Consider the following 18,319-nt stretch of genomic DNA (forward strand, 5'->3'; position numbering starts at 1 on the left):
TCCACCTTAACGGGGCGGTGTATCATATCATAAATAAAAGAAAATAAACTCAGCAGCTTCGATCGAATCATTTGAGATAGGCTCCATAAATCCATACCTAGGAAGTGTATATCTCAAACATTGATATATGCAATCACGCTTCATAGGAAGCGAATCGCCGAAGATCTTAGGATTATATGCCGTATATTCAGCATAAATGAGTGTTTACAACTTTACATACACTACCATTTATATCACTTATTATTGGGAGCCCTTGTGCCTCATGTGCCTGATTTTGTTGTATGTATTAGTCACTTTTCTTTCACCCCGTCAGATTTCAATCTAACACTGGTTTCATCTCTACGTATGTTTCAATCACGTTTTTCTCCCGTATGCTCATGTACGACGTGAATGCCTATGCTACTGTACGTGTCCATTTTGCCTATGCTACGACCCATTACAAATTAAAATCTTTGATCACAATGAGATGGTATAAACTATAAAATCTTCCAGCACTTAAACAAAATTTGTTGCAATCTAAAGTACTTCATCAAATTTCAATATGGCAGACATCTATCTATCTACTTATATTATTATTAAAACTAGCGGGATGACCCGGGCATTTGCGCGGCTAGACTTTTCTTCTTGGTGTGTTCTCTCTACCTATTCGCTTTCATACCAGCCGTTGCTACATTTTTATTTATGTAAAGATAAACATATGAATATATGATGCACTTGCCTTGACATGAAAGACTGAATGATTCAGGTTCTATTTTACTGACATGATAAACCATTTACTGTACTACTAATCTCTAGCTTTTACTGGTTCACTTTTCTCATTTGTCAATATTTATAGTTGCAACCAATATTCTTTAGGATTTTTCACTTAGAAAATCGAAGCATCGATGGGTTGAACCCATACCTTGTTATAAGTTCCATCTTTCGCCTCGTCACTGACCATATTGCACTTGTCTTTTTTTGTTTGTCTCAAGTCATACATTCATGGTCCACATATTCTCCTCTTAATGTAATTTCTATGTCTGTTTCTAGTATAAACCTATGTAATATATGAATGGTGTTGAAATTTGCTAAAATATTCTCTAATTGGCATATGTCAGCTTGTTACTTCTGATTTGTGCCCTTTCTTTTGCATTTAAGTGTAGTTCTCAGAAGAAAAAAATGATACATTACATACTGACATGAAATGGTCCTTCCTTTTCTGGGTAAAACATTCTCGGTAATTCTCACACATCTTCAAGGAGGGTTGGAGGAGGACCTAAATCTATGCCACATCAACTCAAAAATCACATAAGGGCGGTGATTTATTCGCCATTCTACATTAAAGGGTGTAAATCAAACCAAAATTCAATTCAACGATCATCGAACTTCCCTAGGATATATTTCAGGTGTAATTTTCCTTCAAAAATTGTTGAGCCAAATTTTTAGCATGTTCCAAAAGTGGGACTTGTTGTTTTAAAAAAAGTGTTCCAAAACCTAAACTGAAAATCAGGATAAAATCTTTTGTCAAGAGTGGGACTTGTTGTTTAAAAAAAAAGTGTTCGAAAGCTAAACTGAAAATCAGGATAAAATCTTTTGTCAAGAGTGGGACTTGTTGTTTCAAGGTGTTATTTGGAAACATAATAAAATCTTTTGTCAAGAGTGGGACTTGTTGTTTTTAAAAAAGTGTTCCAAAAGCTAAACTAAAAATCAGAAACAAAGACAAAGTAATTTGAAGAAGAATGGGTTGTGAATAAAAAAAGGGTAAAAATGTGTCCAGAATGGGATTATGTAAACAAAATGTTCCAAAAATAAACTAGAAATCTTGAAGAAAGAAAAGACATATTAAAAAAAGAGTGGAGTTGTTAAAAAAAGATTAATAAAACCGTGTCAAGAGTGTGGTTGTTATAAGAAACATTAAAAAACTGTGCCAAAGTGGGATTATTTAAGAAAAGAGTTCTGAAAACTAAATTGAAAACCGGGAAGAAAGAAAAAAACATTTTTAAAAAGTGAGGCTGCAATAAAAAAGGATAAAAAAAATTGTGTCAAGGGTGGGTTATTATAAATAAAAAAGAGATAAAAAACTATGTTAGCAGTGGGATTATTAAAAAAAAGGAGTTCTGGAAACCAAACTGACAACCGGAAAGAAAGAAAAGAAATATTAAAAAAAGATCACAATATCCAGCGACTGATTTGGTTCGCGACGGTGCTCAGGGCACTCTTACAGACCCATATGTTAAGGACGCCGATATTCACCACACATGTGGCACAACGTATACCCGATCACACGACTCGTCCGGTCGTATCCAGTAGACAGCCCACACGATCCTGTGTGGGCGAACATTAAAACTGCTCACACGTTGGGGCGCAGGTACGACGGCTCACATGACCCTGTGTGGCAATTGCTTACCCCCACACCATGAGTGGGAACGCGTGTGTAATTAACTTTAGTAGCCATGTGTAATTAACTATAGTTGACATGTCTAATTACTTTAGTTGCCATGTTTGATTAATTTTAGTTGTCATGTGTAACTAATTGGAGTTGCATGTGTGGTCAAACCATAGTTGTCATGTATGGTCAATCATAGTTGCCGTGTGTGATTAACTAGTTGCCACATATGCACAACTGTAGTTGTCATCTATCACCGTGCGAGCGTCGTGTTGGCGAAGAGCAGTTTCGCCCACACGTTCGTGCGAGCGTCGTTTGTCCGTTCGGGCGAGGAGCACCCACATGTGTGGCACTAAATGATAATGCCCACAAGACGCTGGGTGCTTACGTGGCTCTCGGCCCAGATGACGACTGCTGCAATATTCGTGCAAATGAATTGAACGGCATAACTGCATTTGGGCTATGTCGATAAGTGCCACATATGTGGGCGTTATCATTTAGGTATGTTAATTCTGTAAGCTCTTGCTTATGTGACTCTTGACCCAGATGGCAACAGGGATCGAACTTGCTACCTGTTCGTCCGAAGGGAAACATCCTAACCATTCAGCTATCCCAGTAGTTGTGTTACACTTGCTTTCTCTTTCCTTTTATTTCTTTGTTAGTTCGTGGGTTTTTTCTGAACTTTTTTATTCAGTTTTTGTATCATCTTTTCTCTCGCCTTTTCCTTTTTATCTTATCTTACATGCTCGGATTCTTTTAAAATCTATGAACTTTTCTTTAAATTGTATGGATTTTTTTCCCAAAATCCATGAACTTCTATTTAAATTCGTGAAACTTTTTACATATTCGTGAGCATCTTTTTCAAAATCGATGAAATTTTTTCATTGAATGATTTTTTCAAAATCATGATTTTTTTTCGAAAATCTATGAACTTTTTTTAAAATAGATGAACTTTTTTTTCAATATAGATGAATTTTTTCAAATTTGATAATTTTTTAAATTCAATGAACTTATTTCCAAAATTGATGAACTTTGTTTTCAAAGTTTTGAACTCAGTTCCAGATTAATAAACTTTTTTCAAATTTGATTAGCTTATTTTCAAAATCAATGAACTTTTTTCAAAATTGTTGAATTATTTTTTCAAATCAATAAACATTGGAAATTTTATGATTTTTTTCAAAATTAAACCGTCAATGTTTTCCCAAGAGACGAACTGAAGAAAAAAAAAGAAAAGAAACGAGCTTCTTTTAGAGAAAGGAAAGGAAACAAAAAACTAGCGGGCGAAGTGGTCGGGCGAGGTGGCGCTGACTAGGGGGAGCGCCTATACGGCGCAGCACGCGCCAGGGTGCGGACGCGCGCGCACCCCCCGCTGTACCCGCGAGCGCATTTTGGGCCGGCCCATGATCGGCAGCGGGAAGCCCCCGCGCGCCTATTTTTTTTCTCTTGTATCGTTTTTTTCTCTTTAGTAAATAATACCGAGTTACTCGAAAAAGGTGAATAATTCCGAATTTCGAAAACTATTCAAAATTCAAAAAATATGAATTTCAAAAAAGTTCACCGAGCCCAAAAATGTCAGTGGATCCGAATAATGCCATCCTCTTCAGAGTAAAACTACCACCCACTTGATAATATAATTGCGTGCCAACAATAATGGAACTGTCATGCTCGCAATAACAAAATTGTCATCCTATTAATAATAAAACGGCCATCCCCTAATAATAAAAATGCCATGTTATTAATGATAAAACTGCCACCCTATTAATCATAAAACTGTCATCTTCTTGATAATAAAAAATACCATGCTAATAATAATAATAAAGCCATGCTCTTAATAATTAAATTTTCATTCTCTTAATAATCAAAGTGCCATGTTAGTAATTATTAAATATTATATACTCTGTAGTAATATATATATAACTACCATGTGAGATGTACAAGAAACAATTCCAAAAAAAATGCCATGAATAAGTGATTAAATTCCCCAAAAGCTTGCCATGGGGCATTACAAAACGACCTAGAAAATGCCATGCTACATATAATAAAAATGCACATGATAAATTTAGAAAAAATCCCTATAAAAATAGGGATGCGAATTCTTCAATAATGGAAAAAAAATCTAGATCTTTGGATTTTATTAAGATGAAAAATTAAATTAAAAAATATAGCTTCAAAAGAAATGTTCAAAATATCCTCCAATTCAGCCCTCACTCAACTTCTCCTCCCCCCTTGCTGGATCAAGAAGGAGGAGACGTCCCCGGGCTGTACGTGTGTGGAACGCGGAGGCACCGTCCGTTCGGCGCTTGGATCGGATCTTTCGCGATTTGAATCGCCGCGAGTACGACTCCATCAACCGCGTTCTTGTAATGCTTGCGCTTAGCGATCTTCAATGGTATGAAGATGCACTCCCTCTCTCTCTCGTTGCTAGCATCTCCTAGATTGATCTGTGTGACACGCAGGATTTTTTTTTGAATTATTACTACATTCCCCAACAGTTAGGTCAGCTGTTCCTTTGGGAATAGAGTCTCATAGACGTTGGAGATCCATGAGTCACTTCCGTCGTCCACCACTAGAGATCCTTGTTATTCTCAATGGACCTTTATGGTCTTATACTCAAATTCTTGTAACTGCTTGAAATTCTGTATCAAGAAAGTGTCCACCAGCAAACAGTAATCCTAGGGCTGGTGATGACACAAGGGTCATTTGCTGAGATTTTATGTCCCGGAAAACCGGCCATGACACCATGTGGGCCCAAGATGTCGGCGAGGTGGTCAGAGAAGCAACACGATGGCCGGAGCCGGAGAAGACACACCTCATGCGCGGAGGCGCGTGGGAGAGGCACAGGAGAGGGAGGGAGCGGCACACCCACACAGGGGAGAGGGGCAACAGCCCCGCGAGGGAGCGGCGGCGCGAGGCAGAGGCGCGAAGTTGACACCGTGATTGTCGGATCGAACCATTTTTTTTTCTCGTTCCTAGTACTATTTTGTGCATGTTCAATTGAATAAAAGGAACGGCAGCGAGGAGTTGTCCTGGGAAGGCGCCTTAATTATCGGGTCGAACTGGATGATTAAAAGGATAACAAGGAAGTGGGGCGTGAGTGTCTCTTGCCCCTATTCCTCCCGATAATCACGGGTGTGACAGCGTGTTCTTTCTATTTCTGTTCTCTTCTACCTGATGATGCGTGCGACATGAGTTTTCTTCTCTGTTCGACTGAATAAAAGAAACAAATCGAGGAGGGGCGCGGTCGCGCGGGAGAAGGATGTCAGGGCGTGGCCGTTGGACTCGCGGCGCGCGCATCTCACCGGCAGAGAATGGTGCCGCCGCTTGCCGCGATGACGATGAACAGCCTGCAGCGCGCTTCGGTCCGCTCGGTTGGACCGGCCGAAATTTTGTATCCCGACTGGCCAATTTTTTGAGCGGGCCAGGACCGTCCGGTCCGGTCCTGAGCGGGCCGAAAAGCCCGCTTGCTCCGTCCAGCCTGAGCGTCAAATAAAACACGTATTTGTTGTTGTTTTTGTCACTAAACACGTAGACGGGTCGGTCGTTCCGGTCGAGCGCCAGTATATTCACACAACAACAACGAAAAGGGACCAAGCAACGGTGACTTGATTGGCCGGCCACAAATACACCATTGCATAGTTGTTTCAGTTTTGACAGCGGCTTTATCTTATTATTACCGAGGGGAAAAGCGGGTTATTCATCCATTGGTCAGCCGATAAAAAGCTGCACCCCTTCGACAACGGCCTCCGCGACGAAGGCCATCATGAAGAACTCAACGTTCTCCTTGGGAAGTGCCCCCTCGCCGGCCAAATTGGTGCACTTATCTGAGACGTACCTAGCAGCCAGTAGCACCTCCGGTACACCGCTATATCGCCCAGCAGCAGCCGACCGCGCTGCCCACTGCAGCCTTGGGATGGCGCCGGTGTAGAGCTGGAGGCACGACCGCATGGCCTTCCTGGCCTTGTCGTCCTTGGCGTGGGCGAGCGCATGCTCGATGCTCGCCTTGGCCACCGTGGCGTTGGACACTGTCAGCCTGGTGGCGATCACTGCGAGCCCCGGCAAGCCGCGCGTAGAGCGGCAGGAGGGGTCGATGCAGAGCGTGGACACGCAGAGGTTCGCCCCGACGTACGCAGGTCCGAGGTTGTTGCAGAGGTAGTCCAGCGGGGAACGTGGCGCGGCGCTGGAGCTTGGCCCGCCGTGAACATCAGTGGCCGAGGAGAGGACGAGGAGAAGGAAAGCGCCGCCGAGCATAGAAGAGGATGTGCCCACGGCCATGATGGTGGCGTATTGTCTCTCGATCTGTCTCACCCTCCCTCTCTCCCATTTGTCTCTTCTTATAAGTCTAATCTTAGTAGGTGGTGTATCATATCATAAATAAAAGAAAATAAATCCATCAGGTTCATCGAATCATTTGAGATATGCTTCATAAATCCATACGTAGGAAGCGTATATCTGAAACTGGACATATGCAATCATAGTACTTCATTGAAAGCGAATCACAAAAGATCTCAGGATTACACATCGTATTTTTAGCTTATTAAATGAGCGGTTTTGTTAAAACTAAGCTAGCTGAAAAATAAATCGGTCCCATTCATGCCCCTGACCGTCCGATTTAAATGCGAAGACTCGTGTGGGTTATATTTTTTTTACGCGAGAGAGAGTCAAACAACAAGCGCAGCCCAAATTGTTTCATTTGTTGGCCGCCTTGACCCCGCTCGCAGCAGGCTCACAAACTCGCGAAGCACGCTTTATTCCTAGATACTAGCCGCCATGTTTGGTTAGATCAGCCCAATGATTCTATATTCGTCTGTAAACATTGTGACAGCCCAAATAACTTGCAACAACACTACAAAGATCATCAGAGGTGACAAATATTGCAATCAGGTTCATGAACCACCCAACGCAGACTGCAAAGTCTACAAGCATGAGAATGAGCCCAAGTTGTGCTTCCGTCTGTCATCGCCCTTTTCTCATCAAAGTCGGGCAAACCTTATTTATAGTCGACGGTTGGGAAGTCATTGTGCTAAGACCCCAAAGAGCTGGCTCATCATCGACAAAGAAAAAGAAGTAGACCATAAGGACCATACCTGCAAACAGACTAAGAACCACGAGGGCCGACCCATCCAGATGGATTCAGCAGAGATGACGCTTGGCCAGATCCAAACATATTCCCTGGGGACCAATGCTTACATGTGATGAGGATATGACACCCGAACATATTAGCCAACGGACAGCGTGATGCTCCTCCGCCTCGGCGCCGTGCCGACCCTCGTCGTGTCTTCGCCGCGCGCTCACGACCCGCGTCACAACCCCACTCTGTGGTCTCCGACACCATCATGTACGGCTCGTTTGACATCGGCTTCGCGCCATACGGTGAGTACTGGCGGGAAGCAAGGAAGCTCGTCACCACCCACATGCCGAGCGTTTTTAAGAAGGTGCAGTCGTTCCGCAGCGCCGCCGCGAGGAGGTACTGATTGTCAATTAGTATCTTGCGTTGGGTGTGGACGATGATCTCCCTTTGTGCGGTTGCATTGAGGTTTTTTTTGTCAAAGAAAAATATATGTAAGTTTTCACCCGAATTTCGTGGACGAATGGCTGGGATCGGGTCAAAACAAGGGTCGATCCGTGAGACGTGGGAAACAACCAATAAGAATCACGGTGCACTTTGCTTGATCCGTGGGTAGGTGGACCCATCGATCCGTGGAGACGAGGGCCGCCGCCCCACCCTCTCCTCCTCCCTTCCTCTCTTCATGAATTGGTCGCCGCCAGGACCTGAGATCCGTGAGGGAGGGAGATGACCGTGGGATGAGGCAGGTCAACCTTTTTCAGAGAGGAGAGCCAAGGCCTCCAGTCGGTCTGTCCTGCGGCTGCGGGTGAGGATTAAGGACATCTTGTTGGGACTTGGAAGGGGGCGAAGTGAGACATGAACTACCCAACTAGCTAGGCTGAGAAGGGGAAGCAGAACAAGAAAGGTTTGTTTCCCAATTGCCTCGTCTACAAGATTTGTTCTTTTCAGATTATCTGCTTCCCAATTGCTTCTTTTTCCTCTAAGCATCGAGAGCACCGTAGTCAGCTTCAACTACTACTCGTAGTATGTTGAACAGTAAACATAGAGATCTCCTGACATTGGTGCTACGAGTTGAATACGATTTGTTTAGGCTGGCCCCACCTTTCAGCCAAAGCACCTGGCTCAAGGCACACACAAAAGTTCAAGGTTTACTGACAAAAAACGAACCTGCTGCTCTCCTAGACTACAAGCCAAGTTTTCTCCCCCAACGAGGCTTGTCTTCGCTTGTTGGAACTTCTGAACAAGTCTTGTAGAAAATTCAGAACCTTGAGATTCTGTGACTCTAGTCTAGTGTGAAATTCAGTAACATATTAGCATCTCAATTCTCAAGAAGGATTAGTTGATAATCCAGCAGTCAACTCATAGCAGTGTTGATTTACAGATTACTTAATTTTTTGGATTGTGTCGGAGAAGGAATTTCTTCAATTTCATCTGCGTATATATGCTTTCATTTCATTTTTACCGGCAGACCATCATGGTCTACTTTTGACTTGCATATTCAATAGAATTTTGTGGTATACAAAGAATAACACATCAGCAAACCTTTTCTCCTTACCGTTTTAACATGGTTTCTCTGCTAATCTATGTGCGCAGCTTGATCGATCCGGTGAAGCTTTGGAATCCTCGGCCCGCGTTTGGCTCTGTAACTGCTGGCAATTCCTCTAGTATAAGGTTTGCTATTTTCACACCCTTGCGATTGAAGTGTCTCGATTCAGTATTTCTATACTTAACAATTCCATTCAGATTTATGATACTGCTTTGTCTAGCATTGTAGCTTTATTTCTTCATGACCAGATTACCTTCTGTATGCAATATGCAACCAAACTATGTTGTATATCTTCAGTAGTAAATATCAAGGATCTATTTTGTCATCTTAAGTGTGTACTGAAGCTAGATATTTTCAGATCTCCAATTTTAGGCTTTTTCCATGGTTGAGATGAATTATGCAAAGCTATGTACATTTGAATGTCTCTTTGCAGCTACTCCCTCCGTCCCATAATATAAGAGCGTTTTTGACACTACACTAGTGTAAAAACGCTCTTATATTATGGGACGGAGGGAGTATTAGATATCAGCCACATTCCAGTATGGTTTCAGGATCTTGAGTAAAACATTTAGCTAGTAGATATTGAGCTATGCGATTTAAGTGTCTCTTTTCAGCATTTCTATACTCAACAATTTCATTCAGATTTATGATACTGCTTAGCTATATTTTTACATGACCAGACTACCTTCTGTATGCAATATCCAGCCAAACTATTATGTATATCTTCGGTAGTAAAAATAAAGGGTCTGTTCTGTGTCACCTAAGAGTGTACTGAAGCTAGATTATTCTCTGCTCAACAAGTGATCCCTGCTGGTTTCTTCGCAGAGCACTGATTGCGGCCTCGTTTCCATCTTGTGGGACTTGGAAGGGGGCCAAGCAGCCGGAGCGGGCAAAGTGAGACAAGAACTACTTCGGAGGTGGAGTGAGAAGGGAAAGCACGGAAACGAGGTTTGCTCCGTGTCTTTCTCTTCCAGATTTGTTGTTTCCGGATCATCTCTTCGAGATTTGCCAATTGTTTCTTCCAAGAATTCGAGGGCTCGCTCATCCCACCGCAGTCAGCTTAAAGCTTTACAGTAGTAGTATGTTGAACAAGTAGTAGTACATTAAACAGTAAAACAGAGATCTCCTGACATTGGTGGTCATAGTTTTATTAAATGTAAACATGATTTGTTTGGGCTAAGAACACCCTGCAGCCAAAGTACCTGGCTAAAGGCACGCACACAAAATTCCGGTTTAGTTATGAAGGAAGCTTCTGCGCTCCTAAACTGCAAGCAAAGTTTTCTCCGTGAACTAGGCTTATCTTTGGTCGATGAACTGCTGAACAAAGCTTGCCAGAACCTTGAGATTTTGTGACTCTAATACGAAATTTAGCAAATGAATCAACGGAAAGGCCATGTAAGAGTCAATGCAGATGCTAGAGTTCTGCAACCAGTGTTCTCTGAATTCACACAATAAAATATATGGGGTGTTTGTGGCTTGCTGCATGACAATAATGTTAGTACTTAGTACATTTGCCATCAATATTGCTTTCATTGCCTTATATTTTGCACGTGTATTAAATGAAGATAGTTCACGTGTACTAAATGAAGAGACTTCGTGGCCGGTGTGCTAAGTTGGAGAGGATGTCATTGTTAAGATAACAGCTACTCCCTCCATCCCATAATATAAGACGTTTTTGCAAGATGTTTTAGCTTGCAAAAACATCTTATATTGTGGGACGGAGGGAGTATTGTGGAAATATAGTTGTTTTGTTGATATGATGTTACTAATATCTCAATGCTTTAAAAGGAATAAATTAAAAATCCAGCAGTCAACTTATAGTTGTGTTGACTTACAGATTACTAAATTCATGGAATGTGTTGAACGGAAAGAATTTCGTCAACGTCATCTGCATATGTTTTCATTTTTATTGATAAACCATCATGATCTGGTTTTGACTGGCAGATTCAATAGAATTTTGTGGTATAATAACACGTCAACACAACAGTTTGATCCAGTGAAGCTGAGAAAACTTGAGCCAGCTTTTAAGAAGATTGGCTCTGCAACTGCTGGCAATTCCTCTAGTAAAAGTTTTGCTATTTTCATACCCCTTGCAAAATACTTCACACAGCCACATTCCAGTATGGTATCAAAATCTTGAATAAAACATTTAGCTAGTACATATTCAGCTATGATTGGAGTGTCCCTATTTTGTATTTCTGAACTTAACAACTTCATTCAGATTTGCGATATGCGATATGCAACTTCTTTATGGCCTAGCATTGTAGCTTTATTTTCACATGACCAGACTACCTTTCATATGCAATATGCAGCCAAACTATGTCATATATCTTCAGTAGTAAAAACCAAGGATCTGTTCTGTGTCAACTTAAGAGTGTGCTGAAGCTAGATTATTTCAAAGCTTGAATTTTAGGCGTAGGTGAAGTGTCGTGTTGATCACCCTTTGTCAACACCCCAAGGGAAGGGTGTCATGTGACGTTAATAGATGATCATGCATGTATGGGTAACTTGGTGCACCCCTGCAGGGTTTACGACCCTGCATATAAATTGAATTGAGGTGGGCCCGCCCCTGCATATAAATTTGACCTCACATTTTGCTCAGTGTTTAGCCAGTTAGCCATACTGGAATCTAAGATGTGAATGACATAGCTCATGCCTTAATTTTTTTCAAATTCGAGTCATAAGGTTCACTTGCTAACAAATAGACTAGAGTTATGGTCTTTCTTTTTTGGTTTTGACTAGACAGTACCAGTGTGTTTCGCTGTCTTGCTGGATGTAATGAGAGAGAAAAACTGAACTTTTTTGGATATCATGCATTAGATTGGTGTTTAAAATGATATACTTTCTCCTTTATTTATTGGGTGCTCTATTCAAATAAAAAATAAAAATACCTACTGTTTCTTGTATGTTGATGTTCTTAAATGGATAAGTCCATAGTGATGGAACCATTTCTTGCTGTTTCTTCCTAGAGCAGCCGCCGCTAAGGAAGGTCCCTCTTCTCCCCTCGTGGAGCAGAAGAGCGGGAACTTGCATCGGCAGGCACTCCAGCCTCCTCCCGACGAGCTGCGGGCACCAGACGAGGTATACCCTCCACCTCTTCCATACGAGCTTATGTAAGAACAAAGCATATGCTGGCAATTCCTTAAATAGAGGTCTACTTGAGGGTACTAAAATCATAGATACATGTGTTGTCTTGCATATAGTATTGTGGTGCTTTCCTTTTATGATAAGATTTGGTCTGGGATGAAGTTACCCATTTGGACCAGCTTGATTCAGTTTTGTGTTTTATTTTAAACGGGTCTCTGATGGATCATTGTAGTGCTTCCTATTCTTACAGTGCATCATGTTTAGATAGCAATGAATTTGGGATAATAAAAATAACATCATGTTTGGTCACTGGTTGTGGTTTATTATTTAGATTTTAGGCATATATATTCTGTAGGTGTTTCTGAGATTCGTATAGTGCAGTTAATAGTTTACACTATAGTTCCTAGGCTGATTTTTCACTCATGGGAGCAGGTCAAACAACAATTAAACATGGGAGGGGTGCTTGGTTTGCTGTACGCACAGCAACATTTTCGGGTTCAAGAAAACTTAATTTTAGCCCACCCTAATTTGTTTGGGACTAAAGGCTTTGTTGTTGTTGTTGTGATGATGTATATGCTTGTTATATATAGTTGCACTGGTGTTGGTGTCTTCGGAAGAGGATTGGATGCGTGAATGCCTGACATTGGACGGAAAACTGTTGATGCATTTATATATATGGCTGCTCTCTTTTTAGTTGCCACTATAGTCCTTGTGTTTTCAGATAAAAACAAGGATAAAAATTGTTTCCTACTCCCTCCCTTCCTAAACATATGACATTTTGGTAGTAATGAACTACCAAAATGTCATATGTCTAGGAATGGAGGGAGTAGTACACAGTAACTACTGTTAGTTATTTTCTCACCAATGTGCCTTTCATCTCACTACTTGTTTTGTACAATATAATCAAGCATTTTATTTCTTGACAAGCACCAATGTTAGTTCATATGAAACTGTTATGTCTTTGTCCAGAACTATCCTCTGTGGAGGACGAGCTGCAGAGGCGGCGTGTTGCTTGGATGGATCCAGGATCGGCCGCTGAGGAAGGATTTGCCGCCTCACCAGGGTTGATCTCGTGCCTGCCTAGGGTGAGGTTCGTCCATCTTCTTCTTCGCCCGGCACTAGCATGTTGGAGGCGGTGAAGACCAGCAGCGCAGCCGCCATACGACCATGTCCTAGTGCAGGCAGCCATCTCTGGCGAGCTCACGCCCTTGCACCACCAGAAGCACCACGTCGGCAACTGCAACATCGAGTTTGATGGCTATGGTAAGACAACCACCCTTCCTTGCTTGCAGCGCTTTGATTTTCTTAGCTATCTAGTTTGGTTTGTGTTAGGGCTTCTCCTATCATGTGGTTTAACTTCATAGTAGAATTGCTTGTAGTACTCAGTTCCTCCTGGTCTGTGTTGTGTGAATATGTTTTGTCATTTTTTCATTTCAAGCAAGCACTAGAAAGCTGGAAGGCACAACCTGTGAGCATGGAATTAGTCTCTAAAGTTGCTTAACTTGGCGATGACGCATCTTGCATTCCACTCTGCTTTTGTTGGATATAATGTGAGATTTGTTTGTCTTTTGCCTTTAGAGTAGCGAACATTCGAGATAGAACCATCCGACCGAGTATTTTTTTGTTTAGAAGAGATAAGAGCAGAGTATATGTGACTGGTCAAACACGCAATAGACAGATTTCTCTTTTTGTTGGTTCTCTCGGTTTATACCAAACTTCTACAAATTCATGGCTACTGTTTCGAGCTTTTTGTTCACTGTGAATCTGTGATAGCTGGGCCAACTTGAGTTGTGCGATTTTCACAACCAACATGATTTAGTAATAACTTACAGAAATATGAACATGCAACACAAAACTGTGACCGTCCGACGCCATTCTTTGTTCAACAAGAAGCTTTAAGAGTGAATATAATGAAAAACTTTCATGCATAAGAGGAACATAGGTGGTGCTAGCAGGTAAGCCCTGACTTTATTTTTGAATCACCGGGTAGTCTTGTCGAGCATTAGTATCACATCTTTATGCTATGCATTGTCCCCCAGAAATGTTGTGGAGCTTCACGTCAATGGTCACATCTGCCTATCTGTAGCTTTCTCTTGAAGCACTGTGTTGGGCAATATATTCTTGAGGAAACTTAGAGCTAGACTGAGATGCCAAGTATTTGAGTTAAATTTGGCTAATTATAGTATAGTTTAACACATTCTGTGGAGGCTGGATCCTCAGTCACAACTCCCAGTCTAAGATGTGTCTGGGTATAGGGAATAGAAATGCCACAACTTTAATAGGAAATTGCTATCCATGAAAACAAAAGCCCCCCCCCCCCCCCCCCCCCCCCCCCCACACTACCGTGTTATTTATTTATGTGCTTCTGATGGGAGTACAAAGCAAAAAAGTGTGTGCTAGGAATAGGAATGGAGACGAATAGGTCTGATATCATGTAAGGTAGTACAACTTGTTGATTTGACAACGATTCCAATTTAACATTCCCTTACTAGCGCCGTTAGCATAATTCATTTCCTTACTAGGATTTTGTTTGCTGCAAGATAAAAACTCTCATGTATTGATCCGTGTTTAATTGTCTGCTCGTGCAATCTCCATTTTATGAATAAACAACGACCAATCTATTTTTCTTGCTATGGCCGTGGCTGCATTTCGGTATCTTGGTACTTGTTGTTACACATGTACTTATGAATGAATAGTTCTTACTTTTGCGTATAAGCAACAAATGCCGCTAATCTCCCGAGCATATGATTCCAGAGCAGCCTGCCACCAGCGACCGACCTCCATTGGGACATGACAGCCAGTCGGCAGCACTTGAACCATACATGGCACACTGTCAGGATCTCCATGTCAGACTACATGGATTGTGGTGAGTCCTTGGTCTGTCTGTGTGTCTGACTCTGTGTGCCCTTAGACGGTCTGGCCATCGAGCCGGGGCTGATTGTGTGGTGGTGGTCTTTCGGTCACCACAATCACAAGGCTGTGATTGTGTCCATGTTTCTTTATTGTTGATGAAACATGTCACAGTACTTATGCTTTGCGAGACTACGCATGTGTAACGCTCCAAGACCAACGCTTTAGAAGACTTCCTTATTTTCGTGATCGCCGTGTGTTTTTTATGTGCTTGCTCTTTATTTTTCATTGCATCATGTCATTAATTTTTTTTAAAAAACTCAACTAAGTAAATTGCATGGATCTTCGATCCATTTAAATCGAGGGAAATACACGTGGTGATTTCTCTTTATAACATATATCCTCCCAATATTATTAGGGAGCTATATTAAAAATATTCCATTAACTGGAGTTCACCTTAACACACGTGCAAAATTAATCCTATGCCTTTTCTGCTTTGAGTCGATCTCTCTAACCTTGCCAATAATTCTTTTCCCATTTATCGAGGCTCTTACTAAATTCCCAACATTTTTGGACTCCTCAATACCTTGAACTCTTTCAAACCATTTGAATTAAATTCAAATGAGTTTGAATTTAAATCTTTTAATCATGGCATTTTCTATTTTCTCGGAACAAGCGCATTTTTGTGAGTCCGGGAAAATTATCCGCATGCGCAAATTCTTTCCCTAACCCTATCTTTCTTTTTCTTCTCTCTAATATTTTTCTGCTAAAAAGAAATAAGTGAGAGAGAAGAGAGAGAATCCCAGCCGGCCACTTGGGCCTCCTGTAGCCGCAGTCCACTTGGCCCAAGGCCCAGCCGCGCCATAACCCTAGCCCGATCGATTCCCCATCTCTCCCTTCGTTCTCCTCCTGCGCCGTCACTCACCCATCGCCGATCCCCATCTCCCTCTCGTCTCCTCCCTCGCGCTGCCTCCCACACAGAAAGAGAAAGGAGCAGAGCCTCGCGCTTCTCCCTCCGCTCGATCTCCTCCTCACCCTCTCTATCTCCTAGCACGCCCCCCTTCGCCTGCCTGCTCCCTCCTGCTTCTCTTCCTCGCCTCGCCCCGCGACCCTGCCGCCGCTCCGGCCGGCGAGCCCATGCTCCGACGCCGCCGTCCTCGTGCTGCAACGCTGCCGGCAAGCCCTGCCTCTGTCTCCTCCTTCCCCGCGCGTGAGATGCTCTCCTCCGCCAGCCACCTCCCGCTCGCCTCCTTCTCTTCCTCGCGCGCCCGCGACCATGGCTGCCTCGTCATCAAGCTCGCCGTCGTCTCCCTGGTGGCCGACTGCGTCGACCTCCTCTGCAAGGACAAGCCACTGCTGCGGCCACCACGAGCACCACCAGCAGCAGCTTCAGGACGTCCCCGCCGCCAAGTCCCTCGCCGCCTCTCTCTGCTACACCTCGTGCGACCTCCTGCCTCGTTCCCACGCCGCTCGTCGCCAAAAGCCAGCAGGAGGAGCCCCGCCTCCACTTGAGGGCTCCGCGACATCCTCTGCTGCACCTCCACCGGCCGGCGACCTCACCTGAACCTCGTCGGCGAGCAGCCCGCTAGGACAGGCCAGTCCCGCTCGAAACCAGCCTCCTCCACGCGCCAAGTCCTGCGGCCGTCGCCCCTGCATCGCGCCCCTGTTGCTGTTGACGCCAAGTCCAACGACCACCGAGCGTGGAATTCGCCAAGTACACCACCGGCAAGACTAAAACACTGAAACGACAAGGTCGACTATGTTTTGCTGCCTCTCTGGATCGCCAAGTTCCACAAGACACAAGTACCACGACGACCGTTGTTCGCCAAGTACCCTCTCCGGATCGCCAAGCTCGAATACCGATGACATGTACCACAACCGTCGCCTTGGGTTTCGTCAAGTTCCTATACGACCCGTGTACAACTACCGTCTCCCCGCAGACTTGGATTCGTCAAGTACCTCTCCGAAACGAACGTGTACCACTACTTCCACCACGACCGTCCCGAGAACGTCTACTTCCCTCAACGGACTTGATCCGTTCCAAAATGCACGTTTGGAAGGTATAACCGCCGAGACGACGCCCGTGAATGTATGATTGTGATGTATGAGTTGCTCATGTTCGAACCGTGTCCCAGTTGTCGCTTGCGCGTTCCTCGTTTCCTTGCCACCGTCTTGTGGGACACCCGGTAACCGAGATCACCCCACCATCTTGCATGACACGCTCACGCCACGCTTCCTTTTGCACCGGAATCTCCGTGAGCTACCGGAACCGGGATGTTGCCGTGGTACCATTTCCGTTTCACCGCCGTGGCACCCTTTTCCTTCCGCCATGGTGACAAATGCCTCGTATCATGCTCATGTCAACATTTTCATAAACTTGCTTAAAACTTGCATATGTCATCCACATCATGATAACAACATTTAAAATGTCTACAACTGATGTTTCCATTAAAATTGTTAAATGACATGAGGATTTTCCGGAATTGTCGTTTGTTATTTCCGGCCTCATTTAAACTTGCCTACATAGGTTGTTTAATTATGCTTCACCTCTTGCCATGTTAATCAACATTTAATATTGTTGGGTACATAACCGAGAGAACTAAACAATTGATGTGGTGTTTCGTCAATATGCAACTCGTTGCATATTGAGCTCCACTTAATTTGTAGTATTGTTTGTTGCATTTTCCCATGCCATGCCTCTTTAAACCGGACATGCATCATACTTGACTGTGCATCATGCCATGTGTATGTGGTGGTTGTTTACTATGTTGTTTGTTTCTTTCCGGGTTGCTTCTCTCGTTAGCTTCGGTTTCGTTCCGGAGTTGTGAGGATTCGTTCGACTACATCCGTTTGTCTTCTTCATGGACTCGTTCTTCTTCCTTGCGGGATCTCAGGCAAGATGACCATACCCTTGAAATCACTTCTATCTTTGCTTGCTAGTTGTTCGCTCTATTGTTATGCTGCGCTACCTACCACTTGCTATTTCAAGCCTCCCAAATTGCCATGAACCTCTAACCTTTGGCACCCTTCCTAGCAAACCGTTGTTTGGCTATGTTACCGCTTTTGCTCAGCCCCTCTTATAGCGTTGCTAGTTGCCAGTGAAGATGAAGATTGCTCCATGTTGGATTATGTTTATGTTGGGATATCACAATATCTCTTATATTATTAATGCATCTATATACTTGGTAAAGGGTGGAAGGCTCGGCCTTATGCCTGGTGTTTTGTTCCACTCTTGCCGCCCTAGTTCCGTCATACCGGTGTTATGTTCCTTGATTTTACGTTCCTAACGCGGTTGGGTGATTTATGGGACCCCCTTGACAGTTCGCTTTGAATAAAACTCTTCCAGCAAGGCCCAACCTTGGTTTTACATTTGCCTTACCTAGCCTTTTTCCCTTGGGAGTCGCGC

At 43.3% G+C, this 18,319-nt stretch overlaps 1 protein-coding gene and 1 pseudogene across 1 annotated transcript; one reads left to right on the forward strand and one right to left on the reverse strand.

The window, feature by feature from the left end:
• Positions 1 to 6,001: 6,001 nt before the first annotated feature.
• On the reverse strand, positions 6,002 to 6,673 carry LOC109769241 (uncharacterized). The gene has a single exon (XM_020327993.4). The coding sequence runs from the start codon at positions 6,635 to 6,637 to the stop codon at positions 6,071 to 6,073; it is 567 nt and encodes a 188-aa protein (XP_020183582.1). The 5' UTR covers positions 6,638 to 6,673; the 3' UTR covers positions 6,002 to 6,070.
• A 5,455-nt stretch (positions 6,674 to 12,128) lies between these two features.
• Positions 12,129 to 12,287, forward strand: LOC120962227 (small nucleolar RNA Z112; annotated as a pseudogene).
• The last annotated feature ends 6,032 nt before the right edge of the window (positions 12,288 to 18,319 follow it).

The sequence above is a fragment of the Aegilops tauschii genome, chromosome 3 (assembly GCF_002575655.3).
Source record: "Aegilops tauschii subsp. strangulata cultivar AL8/78 chromosome 3, Aet v6.0, whole genome shotgun sequence".
Classification (NCBI taxonomy): domain Eukaryota; kingdom Viridiplantae; phylum Streptophyta; class Magnoliopsida; order Poales; family Poaceae; genus Aegilops; species Aegilops tauschii.